The following is a 17,602-nucleotide window of genomic DNA, read 5'->3' on the forward strand; positions in this document are numbered from 1 at the left end:
AGCCCTTTGTACTTTGTTCACATGTGATTCGTGCCCTGTCTAGTTCCATGGAGCGTCAGAGGCTGCCCTTCTCCCCAGAGCACCCACCACCAGCACCACCAGCACCACCAGCAGCCTTGTTTCAGCGGCATTTGTGTGCACTCTCCCTCCTCCTCACTAAATTCTGACTCCTCGCACCATCTCGTCTCCCTGAGTCCCCCCTCCCCGCCCTAGTGCCTAACACCGTGCTTGGCACCAGCAAATAATGTCTGTAGAATAAATGGATTTGAAATAAAGCAGAGAAAGTGATTCAAACTCCAAGAGAAACTTCAAAAGCCTTCTCTCCCTCAGAGCCCCAGTCCCTGTGTTCTTCCAGCTGGATTCTGCCATTCTCCTCTTGCCTAGTGCTCACATTTCTCTCTCTCCTGCACCCACCTCAAGGAGACTCTCTGGCCTCTCTCCACTCTTCAAATCCTGGCCCTCCTCTTCCCAAACATCTTTCCCTGAACCTCTTCGTGGACCATACACTGCTGGGATGTTTTACCTCTCAGTAAGAGGGGAAGACTGAGGCTTTTCTTTATCCATATCCCTTCAACACCAAGTATGGGAGTGGGTAGGTACTCTCAGCTCTGTAGAGGCCTGGGTTTTTTTTGGGGGGGGGATTTGTTTGTTTTTTTTTAAAGGAAACAGTGAATCTAGCAAAAACTGACAGTACATCTGTTCTCAGGGGACATCTGACTAAAAAGCGCCACCTGCTCGAGCCCCAGGGAAGGGGGATGGTTTAATTTAGAGAAGCATCTCTTCTCTTTCAAGACATAGCTGGTGGCTTTGCCAGGCCAAGCAGAGAGCTCCAACTCTTTATGAGAAAGACTCTCAGCCCCTCCAGAACCTGAAAACTGTGTCTCTTCAACCTGGCTGCCCCTGAGACACACACACACACCTGGGGTGAGCCTTCCTCAGAGAAGCCAAGATCACAGGGAGAAGTGGCCATTGGAGGATCCTCAGAACCACCTGCTCACGCCTCACCCAGGAGACTATGAGAATTTCCCATCATGCTCTTCTCATCTTTGTCTCCTTGTATCTGTCCCTGCTCTGTGGCTGGGCCTGCTTACTGGCTCAGAGGCTGCTTCCCAGCTTCGCCCGGTCCCTGCCGGCCTCTGCATCCCGTACCGATGTACCGATGTGGTCTGCTTTACCCCCAGGGTCCGGCATGCTGGAAGCGGGCGGCTACTGGAAGTGTACACAACCCAGCCTGGGGTCCAGTTTTACACAGGCAACTTCCTGGATGGCGCTCTGAAGGGCAAGGGTGGAGCAATCTATCCCAAGCACTCTGGTTTCTGCCTCGAGACCCAGAACTGGCCTGATGCCGTCAATCAGGTAAAGCTCCAGCCCGGCTTCTCAGTGGTGTTGTGCCCAAGGTCACACTGTATGACAGAGGTCACGACACTCAGGTCTGTGTGAATCACAAGTCCACAGGGTTCTCTTCTCCCAGTCATGATAAGGAAACCGTTAGCCAAGTTACTAACATAGCATTTATGTATTTTTTTAATCTATTTTGTGCCTTCAAAGCCTTTATTCAGTTCAATGTTGCCCCTTATCAATACCTGCTCATCTTCTGCAACCATACTTTTTTGAGGGGTGGGGTGCAGAAGGGGAGGGAGAAGGGGAATCCTAAGCAGCACGGAGCCCGACACAGGGCTCGATCTCACAACCCTGGAATCATGACCTGAGACAAAACCGAGAGTCAGACACCTAACTGACTGAGCCACCCAGGCGCCCCCTGCAACCACACTTTTAAAATGATCCCATCTTCTCTTCCTATTTGCTTACTGATGACTTCTTTTTCTAGCTGCTGCCTAGAGTAGTGCTGCCCAAAGCACCAGCTCTGCAGCTTGCACTGGAATGTAAATTGATACACGGCCTCCTTCATCGGGAAAGTCCTGCTGTGACAACGTGCTCAGTGACGTGGCTCGAGTTCTCTCTCAGTGCAAACCAATAGTAAACACTTGTTACCCTGGCAGCTGGTTCTAGAGACCAGTCCAGAGCCATCCTGAATGGTGAAGGGTGCAGCTGGGCTGGCAAGTGTAACCTGTCCTCTTTTTCCCTTCACAGCCCCACTTCCCTCCTGTGCTGCTGAGGCCTGGGGACGAGTATGACCACACCACTTGGTTCAAGTTTTCTGTGGCTTGAGGAAGTGTGAAGACGTGACCTCTTCCAGGGCCAGGCTGGGAGCCCCTTCAGCAGCCTGTCTCCTGCCCAGAGAGGCGACAGAGGCTTTTCAAGTGATCCTGTGATGAAAGCCATGTGAAGGGTAGCTTCATAGTAGTGAGTCTGAGTATCGATTTTCTTTCCCAGTGACTGGCTCCAGGTCAGCTCTAATGAGCAGCTCTCCGCTCTGTGTAGTTAAGAGGACCCACCCGCTAATATCATCACCGAAGCCCGACCCTAGCCCAGAAGGGGTGTCCACGCCCCTTGTACTGTGTTGGCTCCGTCTCTCCACCCTACCTTTCTCTCATTCTACTTTCTTTCCTTTTCCGGTCCTCCTCCTCTGCCTCCTCAAACCACCTCGCCCCTCCTGTGCAGCACTTCGGATTCAGTCGCATTAGCTCCTGCACCATGCTGGCGGATGGACCAGTCTGCCTTGAGAAGGCAGGAGATGACAGAGGGAGGGAGCCGGGGCTTCAGGAGGGTAAATGACCCTCATAAAAACACACGGCTGGGGACGATTTTAGCCAGGACTTGACATCAGGTCATGCACATTCGATCCCCTTCTTTGCTTCCATTTCAGTCTGCCAGGACATTCGCGGGGTCACTGATGGGGCAAGCGGGGGTCTGACCCTCCTCTCTTTGGGCCAGCCTTTCTTCCCAGATTCACGTTTATATGAGTCTGAGTTTGAGTTTAGCTGTCTTCAAGATGTCACTTAAAGGGCCAGGTCAAAATATCCAGAAAGAATCTGTGATTTTGATTTTCTGCCTTTGGGGTTGAGAAAGTCCCAGCCCAGCCAAGGCATGGGAAGCCAGCAAGCCACCGGAGACCGGAGCTGTGTTAGTGTGGAGACAGGGCCTCACCCGAGGGCTGCACATTGCACCTGGAGCAAAACGTCGTGTTATGTAGATGAGCCCGGGGCTCCCCCCTTTCCTGAACAATTGAATTACCAGCTATGGGTTTGGGTTGGTGGTTGGTTTAGGTTTTTAAAGGAATGTACCTTTCACTTTTGTATACTAGCAGCCCGTTGAAATAAAACCAAAAGCTGCACCTTCGGAAGACTCCCCGTGTCTTCGCTCATTTTTAAATCTGTCAGACACGGACTTTTGGGAAATTGACCGAGTATATGGTGTGTTCTGGGTTCCACTGTGCTTTCCAGTCCAAGCACCAGCATCTTCCTAGAAGAAAGCCACCCAACTGGCCACCTGTTGAGCTTCCCATACTCCCTCTTTCTTAGCAACAACAATAAATCAAGAATAGTGATCATTTTTTAATTCATGTCCTCATGGATTTTCCAGATACCTATTGTGTCCACAGTTCTCTGCTGAGTCTCTTAAGGAATTCAGGAAGTAATGTCTAAGATAGAGTGTATTCCCTCAGGGATCTGTCAGTCTCTCTGGGGAAGACAAGACTAATAGTGACAATAAGGTGATGTAGAATTGCACCAGGATGGACCAAACCCTGAGCACTAACTTTGCTACTGGCATTTACTACATGGGCAAACAATCTAATTTCACTTGGCCTCAATTTTTCTCACCTGTGAGGCAAAGGGATCAGACTTAAAATATCTGGAAGGTAAATCTATGTCTGCAGGGCTACAACGAAAACTGGCCACTAGTCAAATTCTTTTTGCACAGGCCCTCCCTATGCCGTAAGGAAGGACCTGAGAAGGTGGACAGCAAATGATTAAGCCAGCCAGAGCCTGAGGGCTAGGAGCTGTGGTCCGTTTCTCTTCCCGGTTGGGCTTGAGCAGGCGGTGGAGGCCTAACACATTACTATTTAGAGCTTCCGTCACACATCCTTCTTCTAGGGCCCTCTGGACAATTCTTACGCTGTTACCCTCTTGCCAGGATTCTCCTCCTTAATGGCTCATCTTCATTTTATTGATTGCCAAAAGTGTGATTGGAGAAATTATTTCATCTGACCCTTACAACCTGTTATGAGGGAGCAAAATCCTCATTAAAAACAAGAGGTCACTAGTTGGAGAAAGTAATAGTGGCAGATTTAGAACACAAACCCTTCAATAAGAAACCCAATGTTTAGGATGCCTGGGTGGCTCAGTCAGTTAATCATCTGCCTTCGGCTCAGGTCATGATCCCAGGATCCTGGGATCGAGTCCCATGTCGGGCTCTCTGCTCCGCGGGAAGCCTGCTTCTCCCTCTCCCTCTGCTTGCCGCTCCCCCTGCTTGTGCTCTCTCTGCCAAATAAATAAAAATCTTTAATAAAGAATAAAAATTTAAGTCTGCAAAGTGAGGGGGGAGACATATTTAAAAAAATATACTTCGGGGCACCTGGGTGGCTCAGTCGTTAAGCGTCTGCCTTCAGCTCAGGTCATAATCCCAGGGTCCTGGGATCGAGCCCCGCATCGGGCTCCCTGCTCCGCGGGAAGCCTGCTTCTCTCTCTCCCACTCCCCCTGCTTGTGTTTCCTCTTTCACTATCTCTGTCTGTCAAATAAATAAATAAAATCTTAAAATATATATATATATTTCAAATTTATAGAAAAGTTGCAACAACAGTAGAAAAATTTCCATACTCCCCTCACTCAGAGATCCCATTCAAATTTCAGCACCTGTCTCAACGTCCTTCTTGGCAAAAGGGTTCAAACCAGGAGCACAGATTGTACTTGTTTCTTCAGTTTCCTTCAATCCGGCACAATCCCTCAGTTCTCCCTTGACTTGACCTTTACGACTTTCATATTTTTGAGGGTTGCAGGAAAGCTATTTTATACAATGTGCTTCCATTAGGATTTGTCTGGTGTTTCTTCCTGATCAGATTGGTGTCCTACATCTTTCGCAGAAGTATCACTGAAATAATGCTGTTCTTCATGCTGCAGCCTCTCAGGTAATGCCAAGTTCCGGGTGTGGCCTCTCACCAGCTACCAATATATACTTTAGCCAAGGGGCCTCAGAAGTGAAATATTAAGCTAATTGCAACCTATCTACTAGTTTCATTAATTGTTCAATGCAGGGTTGTAATATTCTAGGTGCCAGAAATCATTCGGGAAACCCTAGAGAAGAAAGAAAAAGAATATTTTCTTTTTTTTTTTTTTAAAGATTTTATTTATTTATTCATGAGAGAGAGAGAGAGAGGCAGAGGGAGGAGCAGGCTCCCAAGGAGCAGGGAGTCCGATGCAGGACTCGATCCCAGGACCCTGAGATCATGACCCGAGCCGAAGGCAGACGCTCAACCATCTGAGCCACCCAGGTGCCCGAAAAAGAATATTTTCTTATTCAGAAGGAAACATAACAACTACAAATTAGTTCCCAATTTGGTGGCTTCTAGGTTTGACATTACATTTATTACCCAAGTATAGTTGACCCTTGAGCAATGCAGGGGTTCGGGACATCAACCCCCATGCAGTCAAAAATCCACGTATAACTTTTGACTCACCAAAACTTAACTACTAATAGCCTATTGTTGACCGAAAGCCGTACCATAACATATAAACAGTTGATTAACACATGTTTTGCATGTTACATGTATTATATATTATATTCTTACAGTAAAATAAGCTAGAGAAAAGAAAATGTTATTAAGAGAGTTGTAAGAGAAAATACATGTAAGGTACTGAACTGTAAAAAACCCACACATATGTGCACCTGTTCAAACCCATGTTGTTCAGCTGGACTTTGTTTTCCTCTGTTCTAAAGAATTGTCTTTAAAAAGAAAATAATTACAAAGAAAGAATAAAGTAACATATTCCACTCATTAAAAAAAATAATTAAGGGTGCCTGGGTGGCTCAGTTGGTTAAGCGACTGCCTTCGGCTCAGGTCATGATCCTGGAGTCCCGGGATTGAGTCCCATGTTGGGCTCCTTGCTTAGCAGGGGGTCTGCTTCTCCCTCTGACCCTCCCCCCTCTCATGCTCTCTCTCTCTCATTCTCTCTCTCAAATAAATAAATAAAATCTTTAAAAATAATAATAATAATTTAAAAAATTAAAAATAAATAGGGCACCTGGGTGGCTCAGTCAGTTGAACGTCTGACTCTTGATTTCGGCTCAGGTCATGATCTCAGGGTCGTGGGATCCAGCCCCACATCAGGCTCCTAACTTAGCGCAAAGTCTGGATATCCCTCTCCTTCTGCTTCTCCCCCAGTGTGCTCTCTCTCTTTAATATATAAGTAAATAAATCAAAACAAAAACAAAACAAATAAATAAGAGTTACTTAGCCCCAGTAAGGATATGCACCTTTGGGGCAGTTGGAGGAAGATACTGGTAATTAATTGTTTTTATGAAAGACAGTAAAAAGGCTAACTATATGTCAAACAACAAATTTGATGAGAGTAAAATCTTAGAGAAATTGATGTTTTGTGGTAGCAACCAATCTATCCCTTTTTATAAAATACACACATAAAAGAGAACTTTGATTTTCCTGAGAAAAGACCTTCTATATGAGACACGTAGAGTGTGACAACATGTAAGCTTGATTGTGGCATTTGACGACGAACTCACTGAAGGTGCCAGCAAGAAACAAAACCTTACAGTCTAATAACAGGACAATTGTAGCTCATGTGAGATGGTGAAGACAAACATGGTATTCAATATGAAAAACACCACACAACCACAGGCCTATGAAAATGCAAATATCCACTAAAATGCAACACAACCTACCCCACCCCCACAAGAATAAGTCTCCAGGCCTCCAGGACTCCATGCCTTCTTTACCATACACCCCCCTACCCACAACCAGACTAGTGCTATTATTCTGCGTTCTGACCCTTCACAGGTGAGCCTATCACTGACCTTAGATCAATGATCTATGGATTCCTGTTTCAAATTCTTAGAATATAAGTTCTTATCATTAGCTGTGGGATTTTCATTTTTCCAGTTCCCAGACATTTTGCCTAACCAGGTAAGATGTGATACTAAACAACTACACAGACATCGCTGTAAAGACCAAACTAAGATGGCATACTGTGGAGTTTGAACTGTTGTGACCGCTAGGTAACCAATGACCGTCTAATCTCAAAGGACTAAAGGAAGTTAGTGTCGATGAATACAAGGATAGTTCGTGAAGAGTAGAGCGTGAAAGAATACAGAACTACCAGCAGAAGACAGAAGGGAGACACAGCACATACCTCCTGTTCCTTAGCCAGTTCCCATTATCAGTCGTAACCATTTTAAACAATTGGATCACCAGTTTGCCGTGGGCTATTTAGATAATTTTGGTAGGAGTGCAATCCTTTTCCAATTGAGGCATTTATCTTTTTCAAGTTTCAACTTCTCCTCCAATTATTCAAAACATACTTCAAGTCTCAGATGCTTTGGGTAGCACTTCCACCTATAGCCCAGGAAGGAGGTCAGCAAATCCTCTCCTCAAAAAAGCAACTATTATGCTGAAAAAAAAAATTGACCAAACAACTTTGCTGCTCTGGAAACTGGCCAAAAGCATACAACAATCTGAGATGTGTTTATGTTTGGACAACTGCAGACTTTGTGCAGGGACCGTGGGAGACTGTGGCATTTTTGCCTGGAGCTGCTCCCACCCTCCTCCTCCCTCAGCTCAGTCACTGTGGAGGTTCTGCCAGAGCAAAAGAGAACGTGTGGGCCAGCAGGTTGCTGTGGCTGAAGGGGTTGTTCACTCAATTTGGAGTGATACCAATACCCAACATTTTTATCAATGATCTCATTGCTATGCAAGCAGGGACAGCTGACAGCTCTACTAGCCTGACCCTGCGTTCTGGTTGGAAAATGCAGATTTGGGGATGATCAGAGGCTGTGCACATGCATAGCAGAGACCAGGGAGGGTCCAAGCTGTACACTCCTGGCCAACTCTGAGGCTGCATGCACGTGCACAGGAAATTAAAAGGGGTTCAGCAAAAAGTAAAAGCCAGGACAGACTTGAAAACAGCCCAAACACTGAATTCACTCCCCATCTAAAACAGATCCATCAGCAAAGGGCAGAAATCTGACTGGTTGGGGTTTCTTAGCACCACTAAGCTATGCAGACACAGGGCAACCCCCTAGAAAGCTAAACTTAAAAATAAACACAAGAATGTTTTTATTTTTTAAAGATTGTATTTATTTATTTGACAGAGAGAGATGCAGCGAGAGAGGGAACATAAGCAGGGGGAGTGAGAGAGGGAGAAGCAGGCTTCCTGCGGAGCAGGGAGACCCATGTGGGGCTCGATCCCAGGACCCTGGGATCGTGACCTGAGCCAAAGGCAGACGCTTAAAGACTGAGCCACCCAGGCACCCCAAGAATGTTTTTAAAAATAACCGAAAAGTTGAATAGAGATAGATTATAAAAAAAGAACCAAGTGAAAATTGTAGGGTTGAAATGTACAATAACACATGAAATAACACTAGAGAAGCTAAGATTTGAGATGACAGGAGAAAAAAAATAAGTGAACCTGAAGATAAATCAATAGAAATCATCAATCTGAAAAATAGAGAAAACAGAACAGGGACACCTGGGTGGCTCAGTTGGTTAAACGTCTGCCTTCGGCTCAGGTCATGATCTCAGGGTCCCCGGATCGAGTCCCACGTGTCCGCTTCTCCCTCTCCCTCTGCCTGCCGCTCCCCCCTGCTTGTGTGCGCTCTCTCAAGTAAGTAAATAAGATCTTAAAAAAGAGGAAAACAGGGGTGCCTGGGTGGCTCAGTCGGTTAAGCGTCTGCCTTCAGCTCAGGTCATGATCCCAGGGTCCTGGGATCGAGCCCCACATCGGGCTCCCTGCTCAGCAGAGAGCCTGCTTCTCCTTCTCCCTCTGCCTGCCTCTCGGCCTACCTGTACTCTCTCTCTCTCTGTCAAATAAATAAAATATTTAAAAAAAAAAAAAAAAAAGGAAAACAGAACAGAACCTCGGAGACCTGTAAGACATCAAGCACATCAACACATGTGAGAGGGTCCAAAAAGGAGAGGACGCGCTCTGTCTCCACAGTGCCATGGCACCTGTGAAAAAGCTTATGGCGAAGTGGGGGCAAAAAAAAAGGAACCCTTGACCGCACCCCCTCTGTAGAGGATGGAATCATGGACGCTGCCAATTTTGAGCAGTTTCTGCAAGAGAGAAAGTCTCAGTGGAGTCTCAGTGGAGGGGTTGTAACCATCGAAAGGAGCAAGAGCAAGATTACTGTGACCTCTGAGGTGCCTTTTTCCAAAAGATATTTGAAATATCTCACCAAAAAATATTTGAAGAATAATAATCTATGTGATTGGTTACACATAGTTGCTAACAGCAAAGAGAGTTACAAATTGCATTACTTCCAGATTAACCAGGATGAGGAAGAGGAGGATTAAAACTCATTTATCTGGAATATTTTATAGGAGTTCTTGAATAAAACTTGAGAACCAAAAAACAAAACAAAACAAACAAAAAAACAAAACAAAAAGAAGAGGAAGCAGTCAGAAAAATATTTCAAAAAATAATGGCAAAAACTCTCAAATTTGACAAAAACCATTAATCGATACAACCAAGAAGCTCAAATAACTCCAACAAGAGAATACAAAAAGATCCCCACCTAGATACGTAATATTTAAACTACTGAATGCCAAAAAACAAAGACAATTTGAAAGCAAGAGAAAAAGGACTCATTACTACAGGGGACCACCAATACAATTAACATGTAACTTCTCATCTGAAACAGTGGAGTCCAGGAAGCAGCAGAATGACATAGTCAAAGTGCTTAAAAACCAAGGATTCCATATCCCCAAAACTACCATTCAAAAGCAAAGATGAAATGAAAACATTCCCAGATAAAGAATTAGAGAATTCATTGCTAGCAGACCTGCCTTGCCAGAAATACTAGAGGAAGTCCTTCATGCTAAAAGGAAATTAAGATGGCAACATGAATCCTTGGAAAGAAAGAAGAATATCAGATATAGTAAATTTATGGGTAACAAAAAGGGCCTGTGTATTTTCTCATCTCTTTTTTAAAAGACATAAGACTGTATATAAAGCAAAAATTATGACACTGTATCACTGAGTTTATAATACCTACAGCACATGGGAAGGAAATCCAGGAAAAGGAAATACATTGGAGCAAAATTTCTGTATTTTACCAGAATATTAATGTGAAGTAGATTGTGATAAATGAAGATATAACAACTAAGGAAATAACTCACAAATATAGTAAAAAATAAAATCAAGAGGAATTAAAATGATACACCAAAAAAACAATACAAAAGAAGGCAGGGACAAGAGGAAGAGGGGAAAGAAGACAGGAAACATATAGAAAACAACAAAAATGGGAAATACAAAAAAAAATGGGACTTGTAAATCCAACCGTATCAATGATTGTGTTAACTGTAGATGGCTTAAATACCCCAAAAGGCAGTTTTGTCAGACTGAAATTAAAAAGCAAGATATAGCAACTAACTATATGCACCAATAGGCTGAAACTAAGTGGATGGAAAAAATGTGCCATACAAAACAGTCATCAATAGAGAGCTGGAGGGGCGCCTGGGTGGCTCAGTTGGTTGGACGTCTGCCTTCAGCTCAGGTCATGGTCTTGGTGTCCTGGGTTTGAGCCCTGCGTCAGGCTCCCCACTTGGCAGGGAGTCTGCTTCTCCCTCTCCCTCTGCCTGCCATTCCCTCCTGCTTGTGCTCTCTTTCTGTGTCAAATATATAAATAAAATCTTAAAAAAAAAAATAGAGCTGGAGTGGCTATATTACTATCAGACAAAGTAGACTTTAAAACAAGAAATAGGGCGCCTGGGTGGCTCAGTTGGTTAAGCGACTGCCTTCGGCTCAGGTCATGATCCTGGAGTCCCGGGATCGAGTCCCGCATCGGGCTCCCTGCTCGGCAGGGGGTCTGCTTCTCCCTCTGACCCTCCCCCCCTCATGCTCTCTCTCTCTCTCTCATTCTCTCTCTCTCTCTCAAATAAATAAAATCTTTAAAAAATAAATAAATAAAAATAAAATAAAACAAGAAATATTCATAGAGACAAAAATACTTTATAATAAAAGCATCATACCAGAAAGATACAATTATAAATGTATGCATGCAGCTAGAAGAGCCGTAGATGCTTTGAAGCAATAATTGTGACTAGAGGCTACTCTTGGAGTCACCTCAGTGTTGGGTAAAACCAATAGTTCTAGTAAATACTGCTTCAAGTCTCCTGAACAGCATGTTAACTTTCTTTTAGACGAGTATTTCTCTGAGCACAGTGACCTCTGCTGGTATTTATATAAATTAAAATGCAGTTTCTACCATTTTCATAGAAAGGTTCTACCAGGGGCGCCTGGGTGGCTCGGATGGTTAAGCCTCTGCCTTCGGTTCAGGTCATGATCTCCAGGTCCTGGGATCGTGCCCCACACCGAGCCCCACATCAGGCTCCCAGCTCAGCAGGGAGTCTGCTCCTCCCTCTCCCTCTGCCTCTCCCCCGCTCATGCTATCTATTTGTCTCAAATGAATAAATTCTGAAAGAAAAGAAAAGAAAAGAAAAAGAAAGAAAGAAAGAAAGAAAGAAAGAAAGAAAGAAAGAAAGAAAGAAAGAAAGAAAGAAAGAAAGAGAAAGAAAAGAAAGAGAAAAAGAAAGAAAAGAAAGAAAGAAAGGAAAGAAAGAAAGAAAGAAAGAAAGAAAAGAAAGACAGAAAGAAAGACAGAAAGAAAGACAGAAAGAAAGACAGACAGAAAGAAAGAAAGAAAGAAAGAAAGAAAGAAAGAAAGAAAGAAAGAAAGAAAGAAAGAAAGAAAGAAAGAAAGAAAGAAAAAGGTTCCATTCCAGCATAAGGTCATTTGCTCAGAGAAAGGATCAGAGAAACATAAAGAATACATATTAGAACCTTCCTTTGAATCACATGAGTATTGCAAACTGTATTATAATAGTGATAAGCCAGGCCAATCCGTCCAGTAACTAGTGAACTAGGTGGGCCATTACTACCCCCAACTGCAATATTCTGGTTATGTATTAGAATCACCAGGAAGATTTTTAGAATATTAATGCTCAGGCATCACCCTCAGCAATTTTGACTTCATTGGAATGTTTCTAAGGCTTCTGGGTGATCCTAATATGTAACTAGGGAAAACCACCGCCCTAGAGTAAAAGCTTTCACTAATATTCTAAGTGCATAAATGTTTAGCTAGAATTTGCCCCGTAGCTTCATGAAGCACTTCCTCAAGAACGAGTCACAGAGAAACAACCTTCCCAGACCAACAGTGTGACTCGGTAAGACTGTTGCAGCCCTACCAGTAACAGCACCTAAGATTTTCAGAAAGAATTATATGGAAGATTGTGAACAGTTGAAGACAAATGTCTAAACCAGGGGTGGCAAACGTTTTCGGTAAATGGTTTTGTGATTTACAATCTGTCACAATTACTCAACTCTGCCACTGTAACACAAAAAGTCAAGAGATGATAGGTAAACAAATGAGCCTTGGCTGCGTTCCAGTAAAACTTTATGGATGCTGCAATTTGAATTTCATATAATTTTCATGTCATTAAGTATTATTACACTTTTAATTTTTTCAACCACATAAAAATGTAGAAACCATCTTAGCTCATTAGCTGTATGAAAACAGCAGTGGGCCAGATTTGGCCTGTGGGCCATCATTTCCTAAATCCTGGTCTAAACAGCCTGCACTCTGAAAGAATATAAACATTAAAGCATAGTATAACCATACTTAGTTAAAGAAGGCAGTATGTTCTTATTATAGGAGCCCAGGAACTCTGGTGATGGTTGTTTTGACAATGACTGAGATAAACTAGCCCATCTAACTTTACCTCTGCCATACATATTTTCTTTACAGCCAGATTTTTTATTCTTGGCATTGAACAGATTCATTTTCTATAATCCAGATTTCTTCAAGATATGCGACAACCCAAAATAAAAACTAACAGGTCTTCCTATAGGATCACATTCAGCCTCCTGCAAGCTTTGGTTACCGAGAACCACCCAGGGAATCTGCAGAGAACTGGATAGGATTATAGGATATAACCTTAGGCAGCTGATAGTCATATGAAATGGCTGCTGTTGGTCCAATGACGTTATGTTTCTCACATGGGATAGGCGGACTCATCTGGGCTCACCAGCTCTTGGAGTGGTAGGTAAGTCTCCACCCTTCTCAGAGAACTGTCTGCACAGAAATTTTCCACACCCTTTCTGAGGAGAACTCTTGGGAGTTTAAGCCAAATGAGAAAAAAAACCTTGCACTAGAGCTGCAGAGTGGAGCTGGACATTAACAGCGGCCTATGGATCCAGATCCTCTGCAGGCAGAGTCAGACAGGGTCAGAGGCAGTCTTAGAGGTAGCTGGAAGGAAATGGGAACTTTTCATTGAAATGGGGATTATAAAGGTCTCAGACAAGAGAGGAGGTTCCAATTTTATATGCTTGGTTTAATAGGTTAGAATTCATTCATTCATCTATTAACTAACTTTTCCTTCATCAAGTACTAGGCAGTGAGGAAATGGAATAAGGCCTGGTACATGCTGTCCCAATTAGACTTTTGGCAGCATACCTGCAGAAAAGTAAATAGGCAATTACAGTGTGAATAGGAATCCGACTATAGAAGTTCACAGTGTTGAGAGCAAGGGAACGTCAACCAGACTTTTGAATATGTGGAAACTTTCCAGAATAGGGGGAAAATATGCATTCTGCCACAATTAAAAAAAAACTATGCTGAGACACCATTTTCCAACTCAAGATTGGTAAAATTAACAAGTGACAGCCCACCATGTTACACAAGGTATACCACGTAGACAATAGGAGAGAAACAGACATATACCTAGTCACCAGGGCAAACTAACAATATCTAGCAAAAATATAAATGCACATATCCTTTGACCAGCAATTCAACTTCTAGGGATTATCCAAGATATGCAGGGTCACATGTAATGTATTGTGCAAGGTGACTGATTCACTACAGCATTGTTACAGTTAATTAGAAACAACCCTCCTATCAGATGATAAGAAACTGATTCAGTTCCTGTTAACTCCGCTCAAAAATGCTCAGTGGAAAAAAAGCAAGCACTCTCCAAAGTATACAAGGTCCTGTATGATCTATGTCCTACAGCCCTCTCCCTTCCTATGCCATCTTTTCCCGTTTCTCGCTTCTGTTCACTTCATAGTGGCCTCCTTACCCAACTGAAAACTCTTCAGGGCCTTCACAGTTACTGTGCCCTCTGCCCAGAGCTGATGTACCTTACTCCCTCACTTGCACAAATGTCACCATCAGAGGCCTTCCTTAGATACCCTTTACTCAACACCAACCAACTCCCTCTCTCTCCCCCAGCTTCATGGTTGTGCATATACGTTATTACCCACCTGTTTGTTCATTTGTCTCTCCAGAACTTAAGCTCCATGAAGACAGACTTTGTTCACCTGTTTTCCAAGGCTAGCAGTACCTGGCACATTGAAGGGGCACAAAAGTTACCTGCATAAATTATGCAATATCCAGGAACTAAATAGTATGCAACATAAAAAAAATGAGGACGTGCCATTTTTACCTACATAAAAGAACTCCAAAATGTTAAGTGAGAAAAACAAGGTCTACCTCTTTTGTGTTAAAAGGAAAAAGAAGAAAATATCTATGTATATTTCCTCAGGCTATATAATTGGTAACAGTGGTTACCTTTGGGGAGAGAACTGTGCTGCTGAGTTAGGGGTAGGGAGCCTTCTTACTGTACACACTTTGAATATATATTACCAAGTCAAAAAATGAAATAAAATGGAAAATAAGTTGGACCAATGGCCTATGGGAAAGGGAAAAAGCACTAGATCTGAGAACTGGCCTTGAGGGCGTTAACAGTTAATTGGCTACTGCCTTCCACATGCTTGTTATCCTTCTATCCAGCATCTTTTCTTCATTATGACTGGAAAGAAAATAGCCGAATTATTAGCAATGGCATAATCTACAATGGGTAGAATCATAGATTGTATTTTCTGATTTTCCCATATGGTTTTGTTTTAAAGGGGCCATAAGGTGCTTTATTGATTAGAAAAGTAAGGGCTTTGGGTGGCTGGGTGGCTCAGTCGGTTGAGCATCTGCCTTCGGCTCAGGTCATGATCCCAGGGTCCTGGGATCAAGCCCCGCATCAGGCTCCCTGCTCAGCGGAGAGCCTGCTTCTCCCTCTCCCTCTGCTGCTCTGTCTGCTTGTGCTGTCAAAATAAATAAAATCCTTAAAAAAAAAAAAAGTAAGGGCTTTGGAATGGTATGTAGGATTCAAACGTTTCCTACCTCCTAACAGGATAATAGTACAGTATTAATCTTTCTGAACCCATTTCCTCTTCTGCGAGATGGGGTTAACAGCACTATTGTTGTGGGCATTGACAAATGTCCTTTGGTATTTTTACTAGAATGGTAACAGGAAACCCCTAAGGTGTGGAAAAAGTAACCTATCTGGCTTTAAAGCTGCCTACTGGTGTTTCCCTGCCACCGTCCCTTGAGATAATTCTGGATAGAACAGCTTTAATACTACCATACCTTAAACCTAGGCACCTGCACCCATTTCTTTGGCTGTCACCAGTTTTCACCACCCTCCAAACACTCCAAGACCAGCCAGGCCCCTAGTATGTTACTTCGACTTTTACTCCATCATGTCTTTCCAGCTATGCAATTATTTACATCGAGGTTGTACAGCCCTCCCTTCCAAAGGCCTCCAAATAACGGCTGCTCAAGAAGAGCCAGATCTAATGAATTCTTTGCTATTACTCTTCACTCTGATTACTCCTTGTCAAGCTGTTAAGAGCTCCCACTTCCTTTTAATATTATCTTGGAAATCACCATGCTCTTTAGACTTCAAGATAGGCTACACAAAGGAGAAATCACAATCCCATACCATTCATTTAACCAATTCTCAGTTTGATGGTGTTTCCAAACTCCCTCAGATTTCCTTCATCCTCAGGAGGGAACATGGCAAGGTGGTAGGACCTCTTTCACTCAATACTTAGCCTAGCTCCAAGTCGAAAGGAAAACTATCACTGTGAAGTCAGGGGTATGCATTACCTAGCTTTCAACACCTCTCGGTAGGTGAGAGGACCAAAATAAGATTTTATGTCCGAAGTACTGTGTCTGATGTGTTTAATTAGCTACCAGGTAGTGCCAGGTTTAAAATTTAGAAGGAATGAGCCTAGACTAGCACTTATCCAGTCACATAAATTTAGCATTCCTAACATCTTTAACTGTAAACAAAAGTACACTGCATCAAAGTGTTATCATTTTAAGATGTATACTAATCACAGAAGTAGTTGCTGTCAAGCACGTGAAAGGTACTAACCTAGATACCCAGCATTCCCTTTCTCATTAAGGGCAAAACTTTCTGTGCTGGTTTCTTAAACCCATTTTTGCCCCTACCCTCCTCTATATCCTTCTCATCCTTTTGTACTAATCTCTAGGATGCTGCTAGCAATCCATCCCCAAGCTACATGTAATTCCTACTCTTGGCTCAGAACTCCCACTTCCAAAAATTGATATCAGGATTGTTTGTTCTCTGCAGATTTATTAAGTGAACTTATCTTTATATAATACAGAACAATTAAAGCTGACCAAGTGGAACAAATAGGCCTGCCAATTATACAGCTTTACACCATTATAATTCAGCCAGTTGTCAAAATTCTGAAAACAAAGCATCCAATCTTTCAACGCACTAGTGATCAGACCAAATGAAATTTGATGCAGACCAGTATTCTGCTTTTTTGCACCAATGCTAATGAATACCTGGTAAAAGCTTGACCAGAAAACTCAAAATTAACTACTATTGCCCTACTAAAGATAAAGTCTCAATAAAGAATCTACTGGCTATATTCTAAGATCTACCAGATGCTACCAAAACAACTACATAAGGTGTTGCTAAATGTAGGTGAGATTTACAAAACTGCTTTAGTCTCATTAACATTTCTGGTTGACATCTTTAATTACTTTTGCACCAGCCTGGCAAAATAAGATGTTGGTAGTCAGAAACTGAAAAACCTAGATTGGGAATTAACAGATCTCTGCTCAGAATATGGCAATCCATTTCAAGAGACAGATTACCCGGACTGGAAAATTTTGCAAAGCTGGTTTACATGAAGATGTTTTGTCCCAAATTCAGACAATTCCTCAAACATGCAAAAGTTGTGGTATAAAATGTTGAAAAAACAAAACAACATTGGGTAGAACTTAATAAAATCAGGAGTTCTAGTTTGACACCATCCCATCTAATAGCCTGAAAACCTCAGTTACTATACTTAACTAAATAGCCTTCAGAATCACTGGTCCCTCTAGGTTGACAGATTGAGATTAGAGCTTGGTATCTAATACCACCAACTCCAAAAGATTAACGTAGGAACTTGTCATACACACTTATGCTATTAAGGGGACTTGAGTTCTTATCTCACCCAAAGCTCTAAGGATAAAAACGAATTTTCAAAGTGTATGTATACTACAGCTAATGACGTTGACGACTCAACACCATTAAACTTTGAAATGTTAAGTCTGTATGAATATGGTTAATATCAAGGTCTACCCCTGAAGCTTAACAAACTGAATATTAATATTGAA

The 17,602-nt window shown here is 42.8% G+C and overlaps 1 protein-coding gene and 1 pseudogene across 2 annotated transcripts in view; both read left to right on the forward strand.

The window, feature by feature from the left end:
• GALM (galactose mutarotase) overlaps positions 1 to 3,246 on the forward strand; it is a 53,162-nt gene extending 49,916 nt beyond the window's left edge. For both annotated transcript variants that reach the window (XM_035000948.1, XM_035000949.1), the window contains exons 6-7: positions 1,182 to 1,356; positions 2,092 to 3,246. In XM_035000948.1, the coding sequence (XP_034856839.1) occupies positions 1,182 to 1,356; positions 2,092 to 2,169 (253 nt within the window). In that variant the 3' untranslated portion in view covers positions 2,170 to 3,246. The remainder of the gene's footprint in view (positions 1 to 1,181; positions 1,357 to 2,091) is intronic.
• A 5,730-nt stretch (positions 3,247 to 8,976) lies between these two features.
• On the forward strand, positions 8,977 to 9,824 carry LOC118007418 (annotated as a pseudogene).
• The last annotated feature ends 7,778 nt before the right edge of the window (positions 9,825 to 17,602 follow it).

The sequence above is a fragment of the Mirounga leonina genome, unplaced genomic scaffold, assembly GCF_011800145.1.
Source record: "Mirounga leonina isolate KUSES-001 unplaced genomic scaffold, KU_Mleo_1.0 Mir_125, whole genome shotgun sequence".
In the NCBI taxonomy this organism is placed as follows: Eukaryota; Metazoa; Chordata; class Mammalia; order Carnivora; family Phocidae; genus Mirounga; species Mirounga leonina.